Source organism: Ceratotherium simum, chromosome 32 (genome assembly GCF_057802395.1).
Source record: "Ceratotherium simum simum isolate JZ-2026a chromosome 32, ASM5780239v1, whole genome shotgun sequence".
In the NCBI taxonomy this organism is placed as follows: domain Eukaryota; kingdom Metazoa; phylum Chordata; class Mammalia; order Perissodactyla; family Rhinocerotidae; genus Ceratotherium; species Ceratotherium simum.
The window spans coordinates 22,543,332-22,563,630 of NC_141931.1; the positions used below are offsets into that span (position 1 = coordinate 22,543,332).

Here is a 20,299-nt window from a genome sequence, read left to right on the forward strand (position 1 = left end):
TGCTTTGGCAGACAGTTCTTCATCAGTCAGCCCAGTTTGGGTTTCTGGATGTGACTGCTGGTAATGTCTTTGGATAGGTGGGGCCTGCTATTAGGGTCTATTTTTGGGTGAGGCAGCTGTTTGAGCTCTGAAGTTGGGAGTAGGGAAGTGCGCTGCTGGCTGAGAACAGCTGCATAGAACTGCTGGTTTGGTTCTCTGCCCAAATGATGTAGGATGGGCTCTGTGGTTGCCTGGATTCTCTGGTCAGGCTTACTAGGCATTCAGGACTGGGTACTATACTCACCAGTAGGTTGGGCTCTGAGTTAGCTTTTCTGCTCTTTGGAGACCCAAATCAGGCAAGAGTGTGCACTGAATATCCTGGTCGGGTGAGGCTATGGGTTTTGCTTTGGAGAAAGGGAAAGCCATGGACTGTGACCTCTGTTCAAGTGCTACTGTAAGCAGGGCTATTGGATGGGCTACACAGCTTCCCATGTGCTCTGGGAAGGTTCCCTGGTTGGGCAGGCTGAAGGCTGTATTCAGCAATAAGTGGGGCTGTGAATTAGTTTCCCTGCCTGGGCACAGCAGGAGAAGCAGTGCAAGGCCACTAAGGCTCTTTGATTGGAGTCTTGACTCAAGCTGACCCATGCCTCAAGTTCTCTGGCCAGACAAGGCCACTGGCTTTGCTCTGGGGGTGATCAGCTCTGCTCACCTGCCTCTCAGCTCTAGCATTGCTGGGTTACACAGCAGCTTCCAGGTGTTCTTGCCAGCCCTTCCTGTCAGGTGGGGCTGGTGGCCATGGTCTGCAGTGGGTAGGTTGATCCAGCTCTCTTGCCTGAGTGGGACTGGGAGGTCCCACTTCAGGCAACTTCCAGATTTTCCCAAACTGGCTTTCTGGTCAGTAGGGGCCAGGAGCCAAGCTCTGCAGTGGGTGAGTTGACTCAGCTCTTCTGCCTGGGTGTGGGCAGACCAGGCTCCATGGCTGGCAAACTTCCTCATTTGAGGACCTGAATTAGGCAGACCTGAGCCCCACTGCATTCCCTGGTCAGACTGCACCACTGACTTGGCTCTGCAGATGAGCAAACCCACTGGTTGGGATGACTACTTGGCCTCTGCAGGTAGGAACTCAGTCTCTTAAGATCTAAGTGTTGGTTGTTGGAAGCCTCTCCCCGCTTCTCTGTCAAAATTAGATTCTTAGGGGCTGGCCTTGTGGCCTAGTGGTTGAGTTCGGCACGATCCACTTTGGCGGCCTGGGTTTGGTCCCTGGGCGTGGACCTACACCACTCGTTGGCGGCCATGCTGTGGTGGTGACCCACACACAAAATAGAGGAAGATTGGCACAGATATTAGCTGCCTGGCATGAGGTAGCAGTTTAAATCATGTCTTTTGAACAAACAAATGATTAGTAGATTATGCACTCTCCCTATGGTGGCTGTTGATAAGTTGAGACACATTACTTGGATTCCCGTGCATTTCCTGGATGCCTGGAGCTAAACGTCATCCCAGCAGCAGCATGGACTTTTTGCCTTTTCAAAGCTGTTCTAAGTACTAGCCTGTTTGTGAGCTGCTCTGGGCCCCATCCTGCTCCAGGTACTCACTTGGCAGGTTAAACAGTAGCTGCAACTGGGAGAGAAAGCAAAAGGGAGTTGACCTACTTCTCGGGAATGCCTTAGAATCAGGTGCCTTTATTCTTAGTTTTCTATTGTTTTGCACTCAGTTCTGTGGCTTTTCTGGTCTCTTAGATGTTAAAAATTTATCTAGGGACAGTCCCTAGATAGAAAGTATTCCTGAGAGGGTACAAAATTTTGCTTAAAAAAGATGACAATATACCCAAGGTAGCTTGACCTAATTCCAGGAATGTCCTTCCATCCAGGACCCAGTAGCTGACTAGCTCTGTGGCAACAAAGCAGAACCTACATATCTGGGACTCACCAGCAGAAATGTTCTTCCTTGTCCCCCCACGTCCCAGCCCTCCCATAGTGGCTCCTGACTCTTGCCAAGAGGCCTCCAGTTTCCACCATCCTCATTCCATAGCATAATCAGACCTCTCTCCACAGATATTTCCTGAGTTGTTGTCCATTTAATAAGAAATGCTTTTCTCTAGTTCAAGTAAGATCAGCTGCGGCATTCATACATCCATCCATGCACCCATGCACCCATCCATCCATCCATCCATCCATCCACCCACCCACCCATCCATCCACCCATCCATCCATCATTTTTGAACACTGACTATATGGCAGGCACTGTGTGAAGCACTGGGATACAGTGATGAATGAGACACAGTCACTTCCTTCAAAGAGCTCACACTCTAGCTTGGGAGACAGACATAAGCAACATGTAAACAGTGCACAATAAATAGTGAATGTTATGATGCATCATGGACAGAGAACTATGGGAATATAGAAGGGGTAGAAAGATAAGGAAAGAAGAGGGAAGAAGAGAATGACTCCAAAGACAAATATTTGTCACAAGACTTAGGTAATGGTGTCTCTCCGAGTTACTCTCTTCTAAAGCAGTGGTTTTAAATTTTTGTGCTTTTAGTAGCAAAATTATCTTTTTAAATAAAATTCCACATGGACCTCTGATAAATAAGCAAAAGCAGAGCACCTTTGGTTAAATTGGGGATGGGGCAAAGATGATTGGTGGTCTAGAGAGCTCTCTGCATGGTTATATCCAGGCTTCTGCGCCCTGACCGCTGCCCTCGGTGGTCAGAGATGTATCGATTCTGGTTACTTTTGAGGACACAGCTTTGCTTTGGAAGGGCATAGAACCCACAGGCTTGTTACAGGCAAATCTCCAGGTGCTTTTGTCATTTCCACCTAAGACCCAAATGGGAGAGCTAGGCTTTTCTTTTGGGGAAGAAATACCTAAATATAATACTTTGAGGTAGGAAGGGAGTGGATTAGAGTGAGGAACCAGTTTCCCTCTCTGAGACTGGCGTGAGTTGTTGGTTCTCATGACTTAGGGCAGGCCCGTGTGGTTGTGCTAGCCTTTATAAGGTGGGCATGCCTCTAGTGTACAGTTTCTCATGAGGGGAAAAGCCTGTTCTGCAACTTGTTAGTGTAGAGATCTCTGCTGGAGGAGCTTGTCCAAGGAACCCAGGGAGAGCTGTGGGGCTCTCTGGGGATGACTAAGAGGACACTTGGTGGGAAAAAGTAATAGACCAGGCCAGCAGAGGGGAGCTTGGCCAACAATGTCAGTAGATACTACCACTGCTACTAACTGGGTGACCTTGTGATGGACCCTGATCTAAGTGTTTTGTATATACTGGCTTAGTTAATCCTCATAAGAACTCCATGCAATAGGTATTATTTTTAGCCCCATTTTGCCAATGAGGAGATTAAGGCACAGAGAGGTGACACGGGTAATTAGTGGTAGAGCTGGCATTCAAACTGTGGCAGTGTGGCTCCCCAGAGAATGCTCCTGAGCACTTTCTATACTTTTAACAACAGCTTCTTGATAGAAGGATCATGCAGTGTCTCAAAATTGGGGATTCTTGTTTGGGGCTTTAACTATAATTGACCAGTTGCAGAACAAAGAAGATGGCTTTTATATTTATGTATTGATATGTATATGTATTTTTTATTTTTAAAAACATCCTCCAGATGTAGGCAGTTAGAACTTGGTGCCAGGCTGCTTTGTTACCCAGTAGAGGTCAAAAGGTTAAAAGACATGTAGTGTTTCCCATAAAGCAGCCCCCACCTGACAGACCCTCAAGCGGTTACTCTGAGCTGGGTCTCCCAGCATGCAGCTCCTGGCTGTTAAGTTCAGTAGTGGGGGCCTACGGAATCGGGGCTGCAGACTGAGAGGGGAATGTGTTGGTTTTCATTCTTTCTTCCCTGACCGAGGCTCAGAACTCTCCCACCCATTATTGCCTTGCACGTGTTCTCCTTAAAAAAGAGGATGCTTTCTAGCTATGTGACTGATGCTCAAGGCAAGACTCTGAAAAAGTACTTCCTAGGGCACCTCCATGTGCAGGCAACTCTTCAACACCTAGCCCAGTTCATGTGGACCAATGGTTTTCAAAATGTTCAAAACTATTTTTTTTAAACAGATTCTCTCCCCCAACCCCAAACTGCACGGCCCCAGCAAGCGCAGTCTGTCTAGACCCTTTGATTTTGCTACCCTTAGCTAGTTCTCTGATCCCTCACTTACATTAGAAGTTTTTTGTTTCGGTGACAAATGTATGAGTAGGAGATTTGAGCTGGCAGGAGGCAGAGACTAGAAGAAGAATTTTGATTATCTGTGGATTTTCATTAACTGTGCTCTCTCTGTCCCTCATTATCAGGGATGACTAAGATTTGTTTTATAGAGGATTACGATGCCTGTGCCATTTTGCAAGTAGCAGTTTAGGAGTTTTTCTTAGAATTAAACATTAAGCAAGAAAAATAAATCTAACAAACATAAAACCCCAAAGCAAAAAAAATTCAACTGAAAATGCCATTCTATTCAGACTTATGACCTGTAGGAAAAATTTCAAAAATGTTCCTTCAAAGGGCCAAGCAGCAGGCCTGCCATTTAAGCTTTGCAACTGTTATAGGATGTCTCTCTCTCATATTGCTTTGAAATTTTACCCTTCTCATCCTGAATGATCAAACACCTTCTCTCGCTTTCTCTTATTTTGCAGCCCTGAATAGAACCACCATTGCTCTCCAGCAGGGTACAGTTTTAGTGTCACATCATTTGGAAAAGCATTGATGCAAACCAGCCTTATTCTTGGATCTATCTTTCTTTTTTGTCCCCTTTCTTCTGAGCCTAAAGAGATCACATTCAGAGAGGCAGTTGGGTTTTCTCAGGGCAAATTCTGGATGCTTTCCAGGTGTCTTTTGGCAGTGAAGGGATTGCTCTCTTCTGCCACCCACAGTGCCCTGGGTAGAGATTTGCCATGGTCATCAGTAAGGGGATGGTTTTCCAGATGTCTCTTGCTAAAATGCACTCAGAAGAACTTCCCCCCACTCCATTTTGTTTCCAAAGTCAATTTATTGAATATTAAGTCATAAAGCCAGTGATATCATTTTAATGAAAAATATCCTGTATCACTCAAGACTTAAAAGAACAAAAATACCCCTTAGAAACACTGCTTTGAAAAATAATCACATTAACTTTACACACAACGGAGTCCTTTCTTAAGCTTTATTTAAGAAATCGAGTACTATATAGTTCAATATATATAAGACACATCCAGTATTGTGTTCCTGATAGCAAGTGCATAGATTTTGTTAAGATATCATTTTCACTCGATATAAACGTTTCATGGTCACATGAAGATAATAGTCCCAGTGATTTTGCCCAAGCATGAGAGGAGAAAACAGAACACAGCGAAAATAGTGAACTACAACAGAGATGAAAAACAGAAACAGTGCATTAGCAGAACAGTCGATTCCTGATAAGTGAATAAGCTGATTGTTTGGTTGCAATATTTTTATTCACTTATCAGGAACGATTCACAGTACATTTATGTTCACTGCGTTTCCTAGCCTGCCAGCTAAGAGTCCCGGCCCATGGACTGCACGTAACTGCTGTGGGCTGGGCAGACATGTGGCTTCCATCAGCAAGGTAAACGTTGACAGTTCTGTAACTTCCCAGGGTGGTCCATGCATGGCAAACAGATACACCTTGCTGACACTGCAGTGGTGTTTTACAGAATCAAAAGGATAAGTATGAATTTAAGCAAGGACCAACTTTACAGTCATAAGTGCTTGAGGGAACGAGCATTTTTGTCCCCTTCTTTGGAGAATTATTGTTTTGTTGTTGTTTTCCCAAACAACAACAAAAAAACTGGCTTTGTCTTCCCTTCTTTTACTTAGCATGAGTATTTTGCCTTGTGCCAAATGCTGGATGTATATACTTATGTTACTTATATATTTAAAAAATAAACACTTGCATCTTGGAAAGAACTGGTCACCCTCCTTCCCCCCTTCTCCCCTCCCTCACACCCCCCACCAAAAGATTAAAAAAGAAAGAAAAAAAGAAATCACACCCTTAGCCATCTTTCCCCACTAATGTAAGCAGTGGGTTTTCAGAGGCAAACGCATGAAGGCTATGATGAGCTTTAAAGCAGAAGTGTTGGCAGGAAGTCAGCTCCCATCGGTGCAGGTTTGGAGCTGGTGGAAGTCACTCATTGAGGTGTTCGGCCCACAGGGGAAAACAGCCTCCTTTCCTCCACCTCATCAGGCCCCTCTGTTGCTGAGCCGACCAGAAAAGACAATCTAGGGCCAGAGGGGCTGCAGAAACCAGAGGGTGGAGGGCCTGAGCACCTGTAGGGAAAATCTCATCGGCAGCCAGAAGGCTGCCAGGTGCTGGGTGGCCTGAGTCAGACAGAGCTCGTGCGTCTGAAAAGTCGGAAGGAGAGATAAGACATAGGGAGCAGACATCAATGGAATCTTTTAAGAGCACTTGGAGAGCAGTCAGATTCCTGAGCACAAGAGATGGGCAGAAGGGGGAGGACGGCCTGTGGCTTCCATTTTAGAAGGCGTCTAAGGAATCATTTTTTCTTGAATTCTCTTTTTGATAACTGGGGTTGGAGGGATCGTGGGGGACAAGGCTTTTTAGAAAAGATATGTTCTTTCAGGAGGGAGTGTGTGGGTGCATGTGGCTTCCTTAGCTTTCATTTGGAAACGGACAATCTGTGATGAAGACTTGAGCATGAGAAAGTCTACTTCCTCCCCCGCCCACCCCACCCAACTGAGTAGAGCTTCCAGCTGAGCACTTGGAAATATTTCCTTTCTCGTCCATTAGTTTTAATAATTAAAGCTGCTCCTGGATTCAATTAGCTCTTAAAAATAATTTAAGTTACTATTTTATACGTATCTATTGATCGATGGCAACACATAGACTTAAGTTTAACCCTTTTCACACCTTCTATTCACCAGGTAAGTTTTTATTATTTTTTCTTCTCTCGAGAGCTCACCTCTTGTAAAAATTTGATTAGTTTCTGAGAAGAGTTTGACTGGAATGGCACGCCTTTGGACTGGAGGGTAGATAGAAGAAACCCCGTGCTGCTGCTTCTCTTTTTAAGTGTATTAAGGTTATGCAGCAGAGCAGCAGTTTGCAACGGACGTTACCAAATGCACGCGTATACCCACGCGAGAGGGGGAGAGAAGAGAAGGTGCAATTTACCAGCGTGGTCAGAAGACCATGGAAGGTCTTGGCAAACCCAACTCTGTAGGCAGTTACTTAGATGAACCATAGAAAAAAGTACAAATCTTGGAAGCAGTAGTTAAAATGGGCTGTTGTGCATAAATCAGAGGTGGCTGGTGTGCAGCTGCCCTTTTCCCCAAATCAGATATTCACTTAGGTGGAATCGACTGTATCTTTTACACAACATAGAGAAAAAAAACAGATACGTGCAACAGTGAGGCGTGTAGATGTATCACCAACATAGAATGACTACCAACAATACAACACGCAGAGAGAGAAACAAGTATTAGGAAAATGGTTTAATATTGGAGACAGAAGCAAAAAACCGCATCACACAGTAACATACGTTACAAAAATAAGTTTGACTGTTTCAACTACACGGTTATGTTCACAATGAGGACAGAAGAATCAGAAAAAACTTTGTTCTAAACAGCAAAAAAGCAAACCCCTAAAGTTTTAACTAATACATTTATCCACTTAAAGTGACTGAGTACTTCTAAATCTAATTACCTTATTGTGTAACTGCACAATACAGAATAAAAAGTGAAACTTACCGCTGTATTTTAAGACAAAATTCTAATGCTAGATATAAGCAAAGGGAAAAAAGAAATCAAGCCAAAGTTTTTAATTCTCAAAAGAAAAGCAACTTTCTTTCTATCAACCAGAAATCAAACTTGAAATCAGTCATTGTCAGGCGGCCCACTAGAGTAAGCCACAAAAATTTCCATTTTTTTAATCTCCAGTATAAAAAGTTCCACTGGTACAAAATGCATAAGTACAATCAATTGTAGAAATAGGAAAGCCTGCATTTTTTTTTTTTTTGGCTCAAATTCCATCAAACAACAAAATCCAAATGCATCAATAAAACAGAAACAATACTCAAATGGTCTTACAGTTTCCACTAGGTTGCATTAACTTTGGCTTTTCTCAGACAATATTTAAAAACTATTTTGTAATTCTAAACAAAATGATATCATTAATCTACAAACAACAATTCTCACAGCACAAAAAAACACAAATACATTTTTTGTATGACATTATTCAAAAAGGTAATGAAACTACAGGTTTTTTTAAAATTTTATTTTTTCTTGTTAATTAGCACTTAATAAAAACAGAAACAGTAAAATGATTCCATAGTAGCACAAGCCAAAGAACTATAACCCCTATGGTGACAGAAAGATGAACTTGTTACGCCTTTGAGGACTGCCATTGTATTGCAATTCTCTAATTTAGTTTAAAAATGACTATTCTCTACGCTTGATTTTTTAAAAAAACAGTTTCCCTGTGTGTTTTTTCTTCTGGCACGGGCCCTTTGCACCCTTGCAGCTTTTTTCTTTTGATATTAAAAGATAAAGTGAATAAAAGGACAACTTGTCTCTGAGGAGGGTTATCTTTTTAACAATGAAACATGCAAAAAAAAAAAAAAAAAGAATGGACTTTCCCCCTAAATGTACTGTCTTCGTTGTCTGCAAAATAAGAGACAACTCAAAGTGCCCACCCTGAGTCCCCTGTCAGCTGCTCTCAGGTTCCTCCGGGGGAGATGCAGATGGGTGAAAGGAAACAAGTGCAGGAGAAGGGCAGTTTACTTCAGGGAAGAAATGGGAAAAAAATTGGGTTTTGAGATATATGTGTAATTGATAAATGAAGAGATTCTGAATGAACGGTCTTCAGAAATTCAAATGGTGTTCTCTTGTGTTCCTATGTAGGTATCTACACACCACCATATAATAAATATGAGAGACGTGTAATAACTTTGTGATTTTAGCTGATTGCTGCAGGAAGTACAAAATAGCCCTCAAAGGATGAAGGAAGGCCCCAGCAGTAGTAAACACGTGTGAGGATAATACAAATCATTTCATTGTAAGTGCATGTGCTATAAGAAGGAAACTTGTTGTGTTGTTTTTTGCATCATTAGAGGCTAGTCCTTTCCATCCCAGGGCTATCACATCCACACACATCAAACCAGACAGGGTGGTGAGTGGGAAACGGAGGAAGGCAAGGGAGCCAGCAGTTCTGAACTCGGTGAGAGACAAAGAAGCTTCCAGAAAGGCAGGAGTTTGTGTTGGGGGCTCTAGGGATGACACTGGGGTTTGTCAAGACAGCACGGGATCTGGTCACATGAAGTCAAAGTCAAAATAATATGGCACTTTAAAAAGTGGCAGCAGGAACTGTCCTAGGTATTTGGTTAGTAACTGTGATAAAGAACTGAGTTTTACATACATGGTCAGTTCCCCTTAAATGCATTTTGTTAAAAAAAAAAATAAAAAGGGCTTCTCACTCCAGACACCTTGCTTATTCAGAGGTGTCCACTGGGGTCCGAGACTCCCCAGCACAATGGCTGATTATTTAGGAGTGTTTAAGAAACAAAAGCAAAAATCCCTCAAAAGACTGTCATTTAACTGGAAGGTATTTGAAAATATTCTAAACTAGAAATTACCACACTAAACCTGATCTCAAAAGCATAGACTGTAAGGTTTATTTAGGTGCTCAATCTATCTACCACCCCCCTCAGAAAGTTTATCCAATAAACTGTTTTAATTAAAACTGAAGAAGGAATTCCAGCAGCACATTAAGAATTCTTTTTAAAACAATGACCAGAAATAATCCAAAAAAAAAAAAAAATGATGTAGGGAAAAGAAATTGGAGAGGGTTAAAGTCTATTTTTTTCCTTCAGATTTGCTTTGTGGAGTTTTTTTCTTCTGGATCTCAAACCAAAGGATAAGAAAGTAGTAAAGACAAAAACTCAGAGAAGATATATGCAAAAAAAAAATCCAAATGAGAAACACCCCAAAAGAAACTAAAATGATGACAGTATAAAAAGTTATCAACATTCCAGATAGCTCTGGGTAGAAAGAGTTAAAAGTTCAAAACTTTCTCACCTTAGAGGTTTCCATATATTATGAAGAAAATACATTATGAGGTTGCTGTCACAGCATTGATGTGCAGAGTGGTTAAAAAAGTGAGACATGGGCACTTATACAATGTCTTACAAAAAACATTATAGAGAAATAACAATAACAATTTCAGGCAACAAGACCACAGGATAGCAAGTTAACAAACTTTTTAACCTCTTTTTTTTGTTTTTTGTTTTTTAAATATTAGGGATTTATACAAAACACATAATAAAATACCCATGTTATCAAATTACTTCTCACAAGAAACACACTGAAGCTCTAGGAAGGAAGTACCTTTGGAATTTGGCACTATATATTTTCACTTTTTTTCTTTAAAAGAAAAAAAAAAAATCACATTTTGCTGAACACAAACACATCTATAATAGTCCACAATAAAAAAAAATGACATCAATGCTTTACAAGCCAACACAAAACTTATTCTGGAATAGGTTTTTTTTTTTTCCCCTCACATGAAATTTTTTTAAGCAAACAACTTTTTTTTGAAATTCTTTTTTGTTTTAAGTAAACCAATTCTAAACTTGTCTTATCAACAAAGAACATTAAGACCATAAGACTCATGATGAAGCCACAACTTAATTCACAGAAGCACCAACGTAACACAGTTTACAGTAACCTTTCTCCTGTACATTGAAACAGTATAAAATATAGGTAATTTCATGTGCATTAAACCATGGATTGTCTAACTGTGAGTCAGTTCAGCAAAAGGTGACACAAATAGGTAGCATTTGCCCCAAAACAGGGTAAATATTTTTCTTATACTAATCTACAAAAAGTGGTTCTATATATATATCTTAATGAGAAAGTGAGCCACCTAAAATGGCCTTATCAAAAAACTTTACACTGCCTGAAAAATGTAAAAACTATTACAGACCTCTAGAGACTTAAAATCAGACAGTTTTTTTCTCAAACTGTTTTTGGAAGTAGTCTGTTAGAAACCAACATTCTGTGTCCCTGGATACATATTGCTATTGTTACCAGTGACCGGGAAGAATGCCAATCCCCGTATAATACTTTCAAGTCTGTTTTATGAAAAGAAACAAAAAAAAAAATAAGAAAGAAACATTTTTGCCACAGGTTTTTTGTTTTCTATAATTAATTTGTCTAATAATAAATTTCAGTCTTGCATGAATGCAGCAATGTTTTTCACATTGACTTCCCAGAATTCATAGCTAGATGAGGTCACATGCAAATTTCAAAGGTCAAACTAGATCAAAGGTCAGTAGGAGAACCAAATATGATGTGAGGTCAGAAAGACATCAGAAACAATGACGGGACGATGAAACTTTTTTTGAGACGCCACAGGGACATGCTAGGCAAACGGTGACCTAACGGGCATGAAGATGTCTACGGAGAAAACAAGGGAGAGTAAAAAGTTACACAGAATCTACGCAGCAGCAACAAAATCACTCTTAAGGGTGCGGGAGAAAAACTAATGCAAATCTTAGGTCATCAGGGAGTCTACGAGCCATCCACATAATTTGCATTTCTTACAGTCTTTATCCACAGCACAATGGAACCCCAAGAGAATCCATCCAGAGAGGGAGAGGGGATGGATTCGGGTGTTTTGGGGTGAGGGGCTGGCAAGGGACAGGGGAGAGGATCCAGTTTCAACGAATGTAACATACGGGGAAAGTCAGACGACTGAATTGTAAACTAGATAATGGAAGTTACGAACAAAATAATCAGACAGATACAAACAACAAGAGGATAAAGCATGAACTTCAGGCCTAGGGTTCAACGGTGAAAAAAAGCCCATTCCTAGAACAATTCCTCTAGAGACTACTTCAAAAGGATCTAGCTAGCACAGAGAGCTGCTCTTTAGGTACCCAATAAGTTAACAATAGGCAATAAATAACTTCCATTATTTCTGAGGCAGTAAAAATTTTGTACAAAAATAGAAATGCTTTTTTTACAAATAAAATTTACAGGCCTGTGGCTTTCTTTTTTATTTATGTATTATTTATGTATTATTTATTTATTATTAAATTTATCTTTCAAGAAACATCAAGTATTTGCACTCATTTTTATTTTATTTTTAAACCCTGTAGCTTTAAGAAACAGATCTCTAAATCTTTTTTTACATTAATCCTTTCTAAAAACTAAAATAAAACAATAACAAAATAGACAACCAGTGTAATAATCTGACGCATAGTCATGTTTCTTTGAACCCTAAAATAAAATCCTACTTATTAAGACAAACCAAATGTAGTGGAAAGACGTTTTGTATTGTTTTAAGTGCTTCTCCTGGCTTTTCTCTGGAGCTGGGCCACCGCCTTAACCTCTCAACAGCGGGCGCCCTCCTAGGGGGTGGGCGCAGACAGGAGGGGTGAATTCTCCAGGCAGTGCTCTCAGGGTACCAGGGGTCTCAGAGTTAGAATTGCACATTAGCCTTTGTTTGCCTTTTAAATTCTCAAGATGTCATCTATTTTTATGTGTGTGTGTGTGTGTGTGTGTTTTTTTAAAGCAAAAAACGAAAACAAAACAAAAAAAGTAAAAAAGAGATTCAAATTGCAAAACAAAGGAGAATACAGTGGCACAACTGGAGGAGAAGTTGACTCGATAGAAACAAGGTAGCCCAAGTTTTAATTATGGCGAACTGGGGATGGGGGGTGGGGGGGTGGGAGTGGGAAATGGAGGCCTTATTGTAAAAATAATCGTCTCTCTTGGTAAAAGTTGGCAATGTGGTCCTCCTCTGCCTTTCCTGTTGAGAACAGGCTGGCTCGTGGGACTTACCCTAAGAAAGCTAACATAAGAGCAGGGAGCCTCTGGGGTTAGGATCAGTAAGGTTTGCTGTCGTTTTTGGAGCGCTTCAGCTGGACCTTCAAGCGTTTCATGCCAATCTGAAAGCCATTCATAGCCTGGATAGCAGCTTGCGCAGACACTGGATTGTCGTAGCTAACAAAACCTGGAAGACACGAGGGGAAAGAGGGCGGGAATCAAGACGCAGAGGCAGCCGAGTAGAGAAGGGGACCAGGGACTTCATGGAATAGCTGGAGAGTGTAACTGTGAATGGGAAGGACCCCATGGCCTCAGTTCACCTCTGCTCACACTGTGTGCCTGCCGCAGACGTACAGGGCACGTTTTAGGGGCAACGTTGGAAATGTCCACTGAGAAGCAGTGAAAAAGCTGGTTGGACTGGTAATTTGCTATCAGGAGAACAAACCCCCTCGCCAGAAAGCTAAAATCTCAGACTCCGTTGTTGAGTGAATTTAGTCTCTCTGTTTACTGATTTCAGTCAAATCTGTTGGTGTTTCAAGTCCCTTAGAATCCTTCTGAAAGGAAGGATTACGAAGTAAGAAGTAAGTACAGAAGTAAGGGCTGCTCATATAAGCAGTGGTATAAATATTCTAGGGCTGGAAGGGCCCCAGAGGCTCACATGTCCCCACCAGGCGAGGGTTAAAGGCAGGATAATTAAGGGAAGGGCTGGACGACAGGGTGTGCTGCCAAAGACGCTGTCTTTCTTTCGAGTTCTCCATCCATATTCACAGAGCCCACACCTATTTGGCTGTAGGATGGGGTAAGTTAGTAAATTAACTCTAGAGTAATTTATACTTGATTTTTAACATTTTGGAGTTATTACTGAGAGGAACTTACAGTCCCAGGGGAAATACTGGGCCTATCTCCTTATCTCAACTTCCATTTTCAAAGCTCCACTCAATTTAACAGAATGGAAATTGCTACTTTGTATCCCCAAGAGTCCTGGGGAATAAACAGTCTAAACAGCCCAGGGCTTAACAACCATCCTGCGTTTACAGTGTCTTCTCTGTACCAACACTTGCCACCAAAATGGTAGAGAGGGCATGCTTTTGAAAAAGAACCAATGATGCTCAACGAAGACCCAGAAACAGAATTTTGATCGGATAGTTTGTTTTAACACAGGGCTGGGGGGGGAGTGGGGCTATAGGGTGGTCCACGCAGAGCTTTCTTTAGGTAATGCTGATGGAAAAGTGCTGAGTTTGTACAGTCCCTACTTACTTTTAGATCAAAAGGAAACTATTACAGTGATTGAATTTCAGTTCTGAACATCAGAGGTTCTATACTGAGTTTCTCCATCTATCTACTGTTAAAGTTGAAAGCTAAAGAGAAAATTCCTTTACAAACTAGAGGAGGAAAAAAAGGACATAAATATACTTTCAGCCGGTAAAAATGAGCACATAGTATAAGGCAGAAAAGCCTCTCATAGGTAGGCTGTATTTCAAAATGGTGGTTTCAATTTTTATTAAATTTAATTCCCAATAAATGTGATCTTGAATCATAGATTTTTGCTCTGATTTTCTCCTTTCCCTCTGGGTCTTTCCCCAGAAGTAATAAGATGATTAGAGAATGGAAATGGGTCAAGGGTGAAATGGATAATGAAACCTGGCCAGGAGGCTAGAATGGGGTACCACCTTATGACTAGCAGTCCAGGAAACCTGGGACCACAAGAAATCAGGCTGGCTCACTGAGAAACCGGGTATGGGATGCTACAGCTTTTAAGAGAAATTGAAGACCCAGTCCATAATGCTGAATACAGTTGTCTGCTCGTATTCATAGCTATAGCTTGCATGATTATGAACACATTGGTTAAGTAGTCGGTGGGCTGAAAGGATCCCTGTTCAAGGCAGTAAATATTTTCTCAAACTCAAACCACGAAGCACAATCCCTTTCCCATCTCCAAATAAGCCCAGGACATTGTTTGGCGATGAGGAATATAAAAGCCTGGCTCAAAACCTTGTGCAGGGAAGCTCCCAAAGGTAAGCTCACACTACAACACGCACACACCCTATGGAACAACATACTTTCCATCGCACTCTCTCGTGAGCCGTTACAAGGCGGTTTATAGACTTGCCATGGCGGCAGCAATGGTGTAATGGGTTCAGGCTGACAGCCTTTCCACTTGGGTAAAAACAGTGACTTTAAATGGTTGACATACTAATTCCCCTAACCATAGAGGCTTCCGAGCTTCCTGGGTGATAGCACAGAAATTAGAAAGATGTTATGAGAATGGAGTCTTAGAAGCCAAAACATTCTCTTTAGACTGGTTGCCCACTACCAGTCAGCCAAATACTAGTTTGGAGTTGTGGGCTGTTTGACAACCACTCCTACCTTTGATGTTTTTCTTTATGCCATACCATTGTAGTTGTATTTCCTCCGGCCTGTATCTATGCTACTTTATTTTGTTTTATGCTACTGCTACTACCTACTACCAACACGAATTATTAAATTGGAGGAGTGATTAAAGCAAATGTTCTATCTCAGACTGGGCCAGAGCTTGCCAAGTGAGTAATATACACTCTGAACATTCCAGCTTTGAAACTACTTTGGGGACCAAAAGGGTTTGAAAAATAAAACAAGAAATAGATGTAGTGATGCTATCCTCCTGCTGTAAAACATTAGTGCATGCAGTGAGCTTGCCTTACTCAGGGAGTAAAAAACACCCCAGGAGGCAGAGTCTGGGCCGCCTGGGGAAGGCAGGCCTGACGGCTCTGGGGTGCTAAGGAGCTGGGTTTTCCAGTGTTCTGAGAATACCTGCACACCCCTGAGCTTTACATCCACTCAAGCAGTATCCTATAACCCCAAATTCTGGCTCCTGAATCCCAGCATAATGCAGTGCTTTCTGTGCCCATGAGATACATCAACCACCCGTCCCCGTGCCCATCGAGCTGCAGTGTGGTGGCAGCCTGACCACATCCCTACGGTGACGCTATGTGCACTTGTGAGTATGTATATCAGGATGCTGAACAAACCCACAATACAATGTGTTACCCACAGCCACAGCGTCTGAGTCACACTGAACCTGGAAGGATAAAGAATGAGTGGCAAAGTGTCTACAGTCTGTTAACTGTATATTCCCATCTTCAATCTATGGGGCTTAAAGAAACTGCTGTTGTTCTCCAATGAGAGATTATTAGATATATGTAGGAAGACACTTTGATAATGCAGTACACACATTACCTAACGCATGGGCATTTAGTTTGATTTCCCAGATCCTTCCTTTTTATATAGCCCTTTCCTCCTTTTTGATTAAACGACTTTGCCCAATCTGCTTACATGGATCTAGGAAACACCACCACACAGGGAAAGCCCTATCCTGACTTCTGAAATATTTGCCATTGACATTTTCCTTCCCATGACTCTTCACTTGGGAGTGTACTGTAATAGCCTAGCTTGGTTTCTTTTGCATACCAAAGCACTTGCTCAGATTGGTCTGTTTGTCAATGAAGACTTTAGCAGAGATAACATTTCCAAAAGGCATGAACATCTGCAGAATGTCCTGGTCTCCAAACTCCTGTGGAAGGTGGTAAATAAAGAGGTTTGCACCCTCCGGACCTAAAGAGGAAAAAAAAATCAGAGTAAGGTATTCTTCGCTTCTTAGTTCCCAAAGCCTCTTCTTAGGAATGCTTTAACAACAGACAGGCTAAGCATTTGGCCTTCTCTTATACTAAAAGAGGACGAAATAGATGGATATATATCAAGTGCTGGTATGTCTTTTAGGAAAGCAATCATCCTTCAGATTTTCCTGATTTCTAAAGACAGACTGGTTAAGAATGGCTTCTTTTTCACTGATAATCTTCTGTAGGTCACATTTGCTTACTGCACATTGGCACATATTTTCAAACTCCTCTTCATGGGGGTGAAGATGGCCATGGGGTAGTGTGGGTTTTTCCTGGGTGGCCATGTTTTGTAGTATGCATATACTGTCTCTGGGAGGAGAGAGTATGCTGTGCCTTCTAAGCAAAGTGCAACAATTTAGAATAATGGATAGAGCAGTAATACAGCTTGGATTTCGCAATCATTTACCTAATTATCCATCCAGTTTTGATTTGCCAAATCTCTTAACACACAGTCTAATAATCATCTTTATTAGAAATGACTGGCAATGAATCAAGGCAGAGAAAAATAGGTAGCTAGACTTTCCCAACTGTGATAGGAATTATACCACTGGGAACTGGCCTTGGAAATGAGTGTGAGATGTAGAAGCTAGTCAAAGACTAGGCTAAGCCAAGCTCTTCACTCTTACCCATCACCTTCCAGAAAATACAAGAAACAAGGGCAAAACAGGGAAGATCTCCTTAGCTATACTGGTTGGAGAGGTAAGCTCTCTTAAGTTCTTTCCCATTTCATTCTCCCATCTCTCTACCCACCTGTACAAGAACTATCTGAAGGTTAAAAGAAGCAAAAAGGAAAAAGGAGGGAATCCAAATGAACTGATGGAAGGTAACCATCTCATATATAATACGCGAGAATGCTCTCCAGGTCGAAGGGCCCTAGGGGTAGTTGCAGATCCTTCCCCAGATGATTCTGGAGAGGCTCCAGGGCGAGGATGCCTCTAGGATGTTGTGGCCTGCTGTCTGGGAGGGAAGGGAGTTCACAGACTGGTAAAGTAACCTCTGCAGCTGGTTCATGGAACCTTAACTAGCATTCACAAGCCCCAGGGGACAGGCTGCAGTGGGTTCCCTTGATTGGGGGGAGGAGGCAAAGAAAAATAAAACTGGGGTCAAAAGAACTTCATAAAAATAAAATTGATAAACATCTTTGTAAAGAAAAGTCAAATCAGGTTTCTTTCCACAAAAAAATCATAAAAGAAAAAAATGTTCTAATGAATGAGACTTCACAAGGAAGACTTCTTGAGGCAAATTTCTGAAGCCACAGAGATGAAGCATTTCTTCCCTATTTACGTGTCTACTTGACCACTTTAACTTTTTATATCACTCACAATTTCCATGGACCTATCCGCATTCCAGTGCAGGGGAGGCAGTGTCTGTTGAAAGGGACACAACTGCAGGGCTTAGGTCCCCAAATGTTCCCTGGTTTTAAAAAACTTAAAAAATCAAAACCTAACATGAACAGATGCAAAACCAAAACACTGGAAATGGATGTTCTGAGTGCTAAATGCCGTGCATGTCCTTTGCAATATGTACACTGGGCAAATCTGGTACTGCCCAGATTTAATGTTCCTTGTAAATAAAAGATCCAAACGCACAAATGAGGATTAATGGGACCCAATGTGGATTGTAATGTCATCTCACCTCCTGAAGCCTGGAGAGAAAATGCAATTTTAATGCACTACGACAGATTACTGGCTATGCCTGGATAATCCTGGCATTCTAGAATGCTGTACATTCTGAACATATCTGTGCCAGATAGGGGGACCAAGAAAATATGAAGACAGGTAAACTCAAGGAGGCTTTGTCCTTTCATTCATCATTTTTCCAGGACAAAAATGCCACCAGCATCTTCTGCTGTAGACGCCCAGTTTTTTCCATCACCAAGAAACAGTTTGATTTTGCCAACTGCCAAAATTTTTAACACTAAAATGAGAAAAAGGTGATTTGATATGGAAAACCTCTCGTATGCAAAGAAGGCAGCTATTGCCATAGATACTAAGGGTAAAAAAAAACAAAACTTTTTTTGAGGATTCCATGTGTGTATCCTCCTCACCTCTCTGTGTAGTGAAAACCTGCTGACAAATCACACATTCCTCAGATTTCTCCTAGCACATGTTATTTTAACTTGTTAGAGTTCTCTGTGTTATATTGTGGGTCCCAGCTGCTTAGGTGTTCATATTTTGTATTTCTCATAGGGCATTTGATCTAGCGTAAAGCAGGTGGGGTGTTGGGATCAGACCGCCAGCGCCTGCTAGCTTCTTGTTGGGTATCCAGAGCCTCTATCTATTTGTGTGTGCGTGACCTGCCTCCTGCAAATAAAGGAAAATGGGAAGGTGTGAAAGAGGTCCGAGGATATTCAGGAATGGCAGAAAAGGTGGTCACCTTTCCTGGATTTAGAGCTGTAGGGCTGCCATAACCCTTCGGAAGATTTAGCTGGGAAAAAATTAAAACCAATTTCTTTACAAAGCCGGACTGGCTCATTTTCCTGTGGCTAAATATACACTAAGTACATGACTAAACACATCAAGTTGACTTTCAACTCTCTTGACTAAAGCATAGAACTATAGAGTAGAAAACATAAAAATCTATTTAGTAGTGGAATTCATTATGGCTTTTGTTTTCCAGTATAACTTGCCTTTTAAATTGTATCTTAGTTAAACTCATATTAAGATGGTTTAAATTCTTTGAGCACACGTTAACTGGGTGAGAAAAAGAGATCAGATATAAGAAGGTGAGAGATGATTAAAATAACTGAACACACCAAAAACACCACCAACAAAAAAATCAAAAACCCTAAAACCATGCTACTGGAAGCCCACATACCTAAATATAAATAATCTGGAATTGGCAATAGTAATTTCCAACTATTTCACATTAATCCCAGAGGAACGTTCATTACTGCACAGCCCTAAACCCCTAAATCTCAAGGCATGGAAATTTAGGGCAGTGGGCTGGGGTGAAGCAACTGAGAAAAATACTGTTTCCGGCCCCAGGCTTTATCCTTAAACCACTAAATTTTGAGTCTGCTGGTGACTGACTGATATTTTTTAGTGACACAGGCTATATAGAGTTTGCTATATAGGCCCTGGTGGATAATGGAGAGGTGACCTACATTCTCCAAAATGCATGTGAGGGAAGTGGCTTTTATGGTCTCTTCTGAGGACATCATTATCTTACAGCACTCCTCCTCTTGCCCTTACTTGTCACCACGGTAGACCCCAAACAAAGGGACCTCCATACAGGCGTTTCTTTGGGAAGTCCTGGTGTTTATGATGTAGGGTCTCCACACGTCTGGGGAAGCGGAGCTATCTGAACAGCTGTGTGTGTGTTTTAAAATATCTACAGTAACAGTTCAACTAAGAGTCAAGAGAAAGTTGAAATAATGAAAAATAACTTAGATTTTCATATATCTTTCATTTTTAATGATCTCTATATTTATGAACAGACAAAAACCTTTTATTTTTTTTTACACACGTCTATTTAAGGCTGTGTCCCCTTTAAAATTCACTCTACACAGTAAAACTATTTTATTTCTTATAGAACACCATGTTTAAAGTCAAAGTATTCAGACAAAAACAGTTTGTAACTCTGGGGTGTGGATAAAAGAGAAGGGAAAGAAATTAAAGAAACTTCTTTAGCAGTACTTCTCTAGCTTCTTTTCCTGTCTTCTAGACAAGACATGAAGAGAATAAACATCATGTTGCAGATTTTGCTTTAAAGCAACTTCAATTAAGGAGGAAGAAACCAAAAGGAAGAAAGAAAAAGACAAGCTCTCCCTCTTTGGACTAGCTCATTAACTATTTTATAATTAGCTTTAATTTATTCTTAGCATTAACTTCCTGATATTTATTTGCTTTATTGGCAGAGAAGCAAGGCAATCAATCACTAATTCGCTTT

General features: G+C 41.2%; 1 protein-coding gene across 6 annotated transcripts in view; it reads right to left on the bottom strand.

Moving 5' to 3' along the window:
- Positions 1-8,537: 8,537 nt before the first annotated feature.
- CELF2 (CUGBP Elav-like family member 2) overlaps positions 8,538-20,299 on the bottom strand; it is a 307,113-nt gene continuing 295,351 nt past the window's right edge. For 5 of the 6 annotated variants that reach the window (XM_087420838.1, XM_087420836.1, XM_087420837.1 and 2 more), the window contains exons 12-14: positions 16,200-16,343; positions 12,768-12,939; positions 8,538-11,378 (exon numbers count right to left, since the gene is read on the bottom strand). In XM_087420838.1, the coding sequence (XP_087276964.1) occupies positions 12,812-12,939; positions 16,200-16,343 (272 nt within the window). In that variant the 3' untranslated portion in view covers positions 8,538-11,378; positions 12,768-12,811. The remainder of the gene's footprint in view (positions 11,379-12,767; positions 12,940-16,199; positions 16,344-20,299) is intronic. The other variant, XM_087420841.1, reaches the window with a different exon arrangement.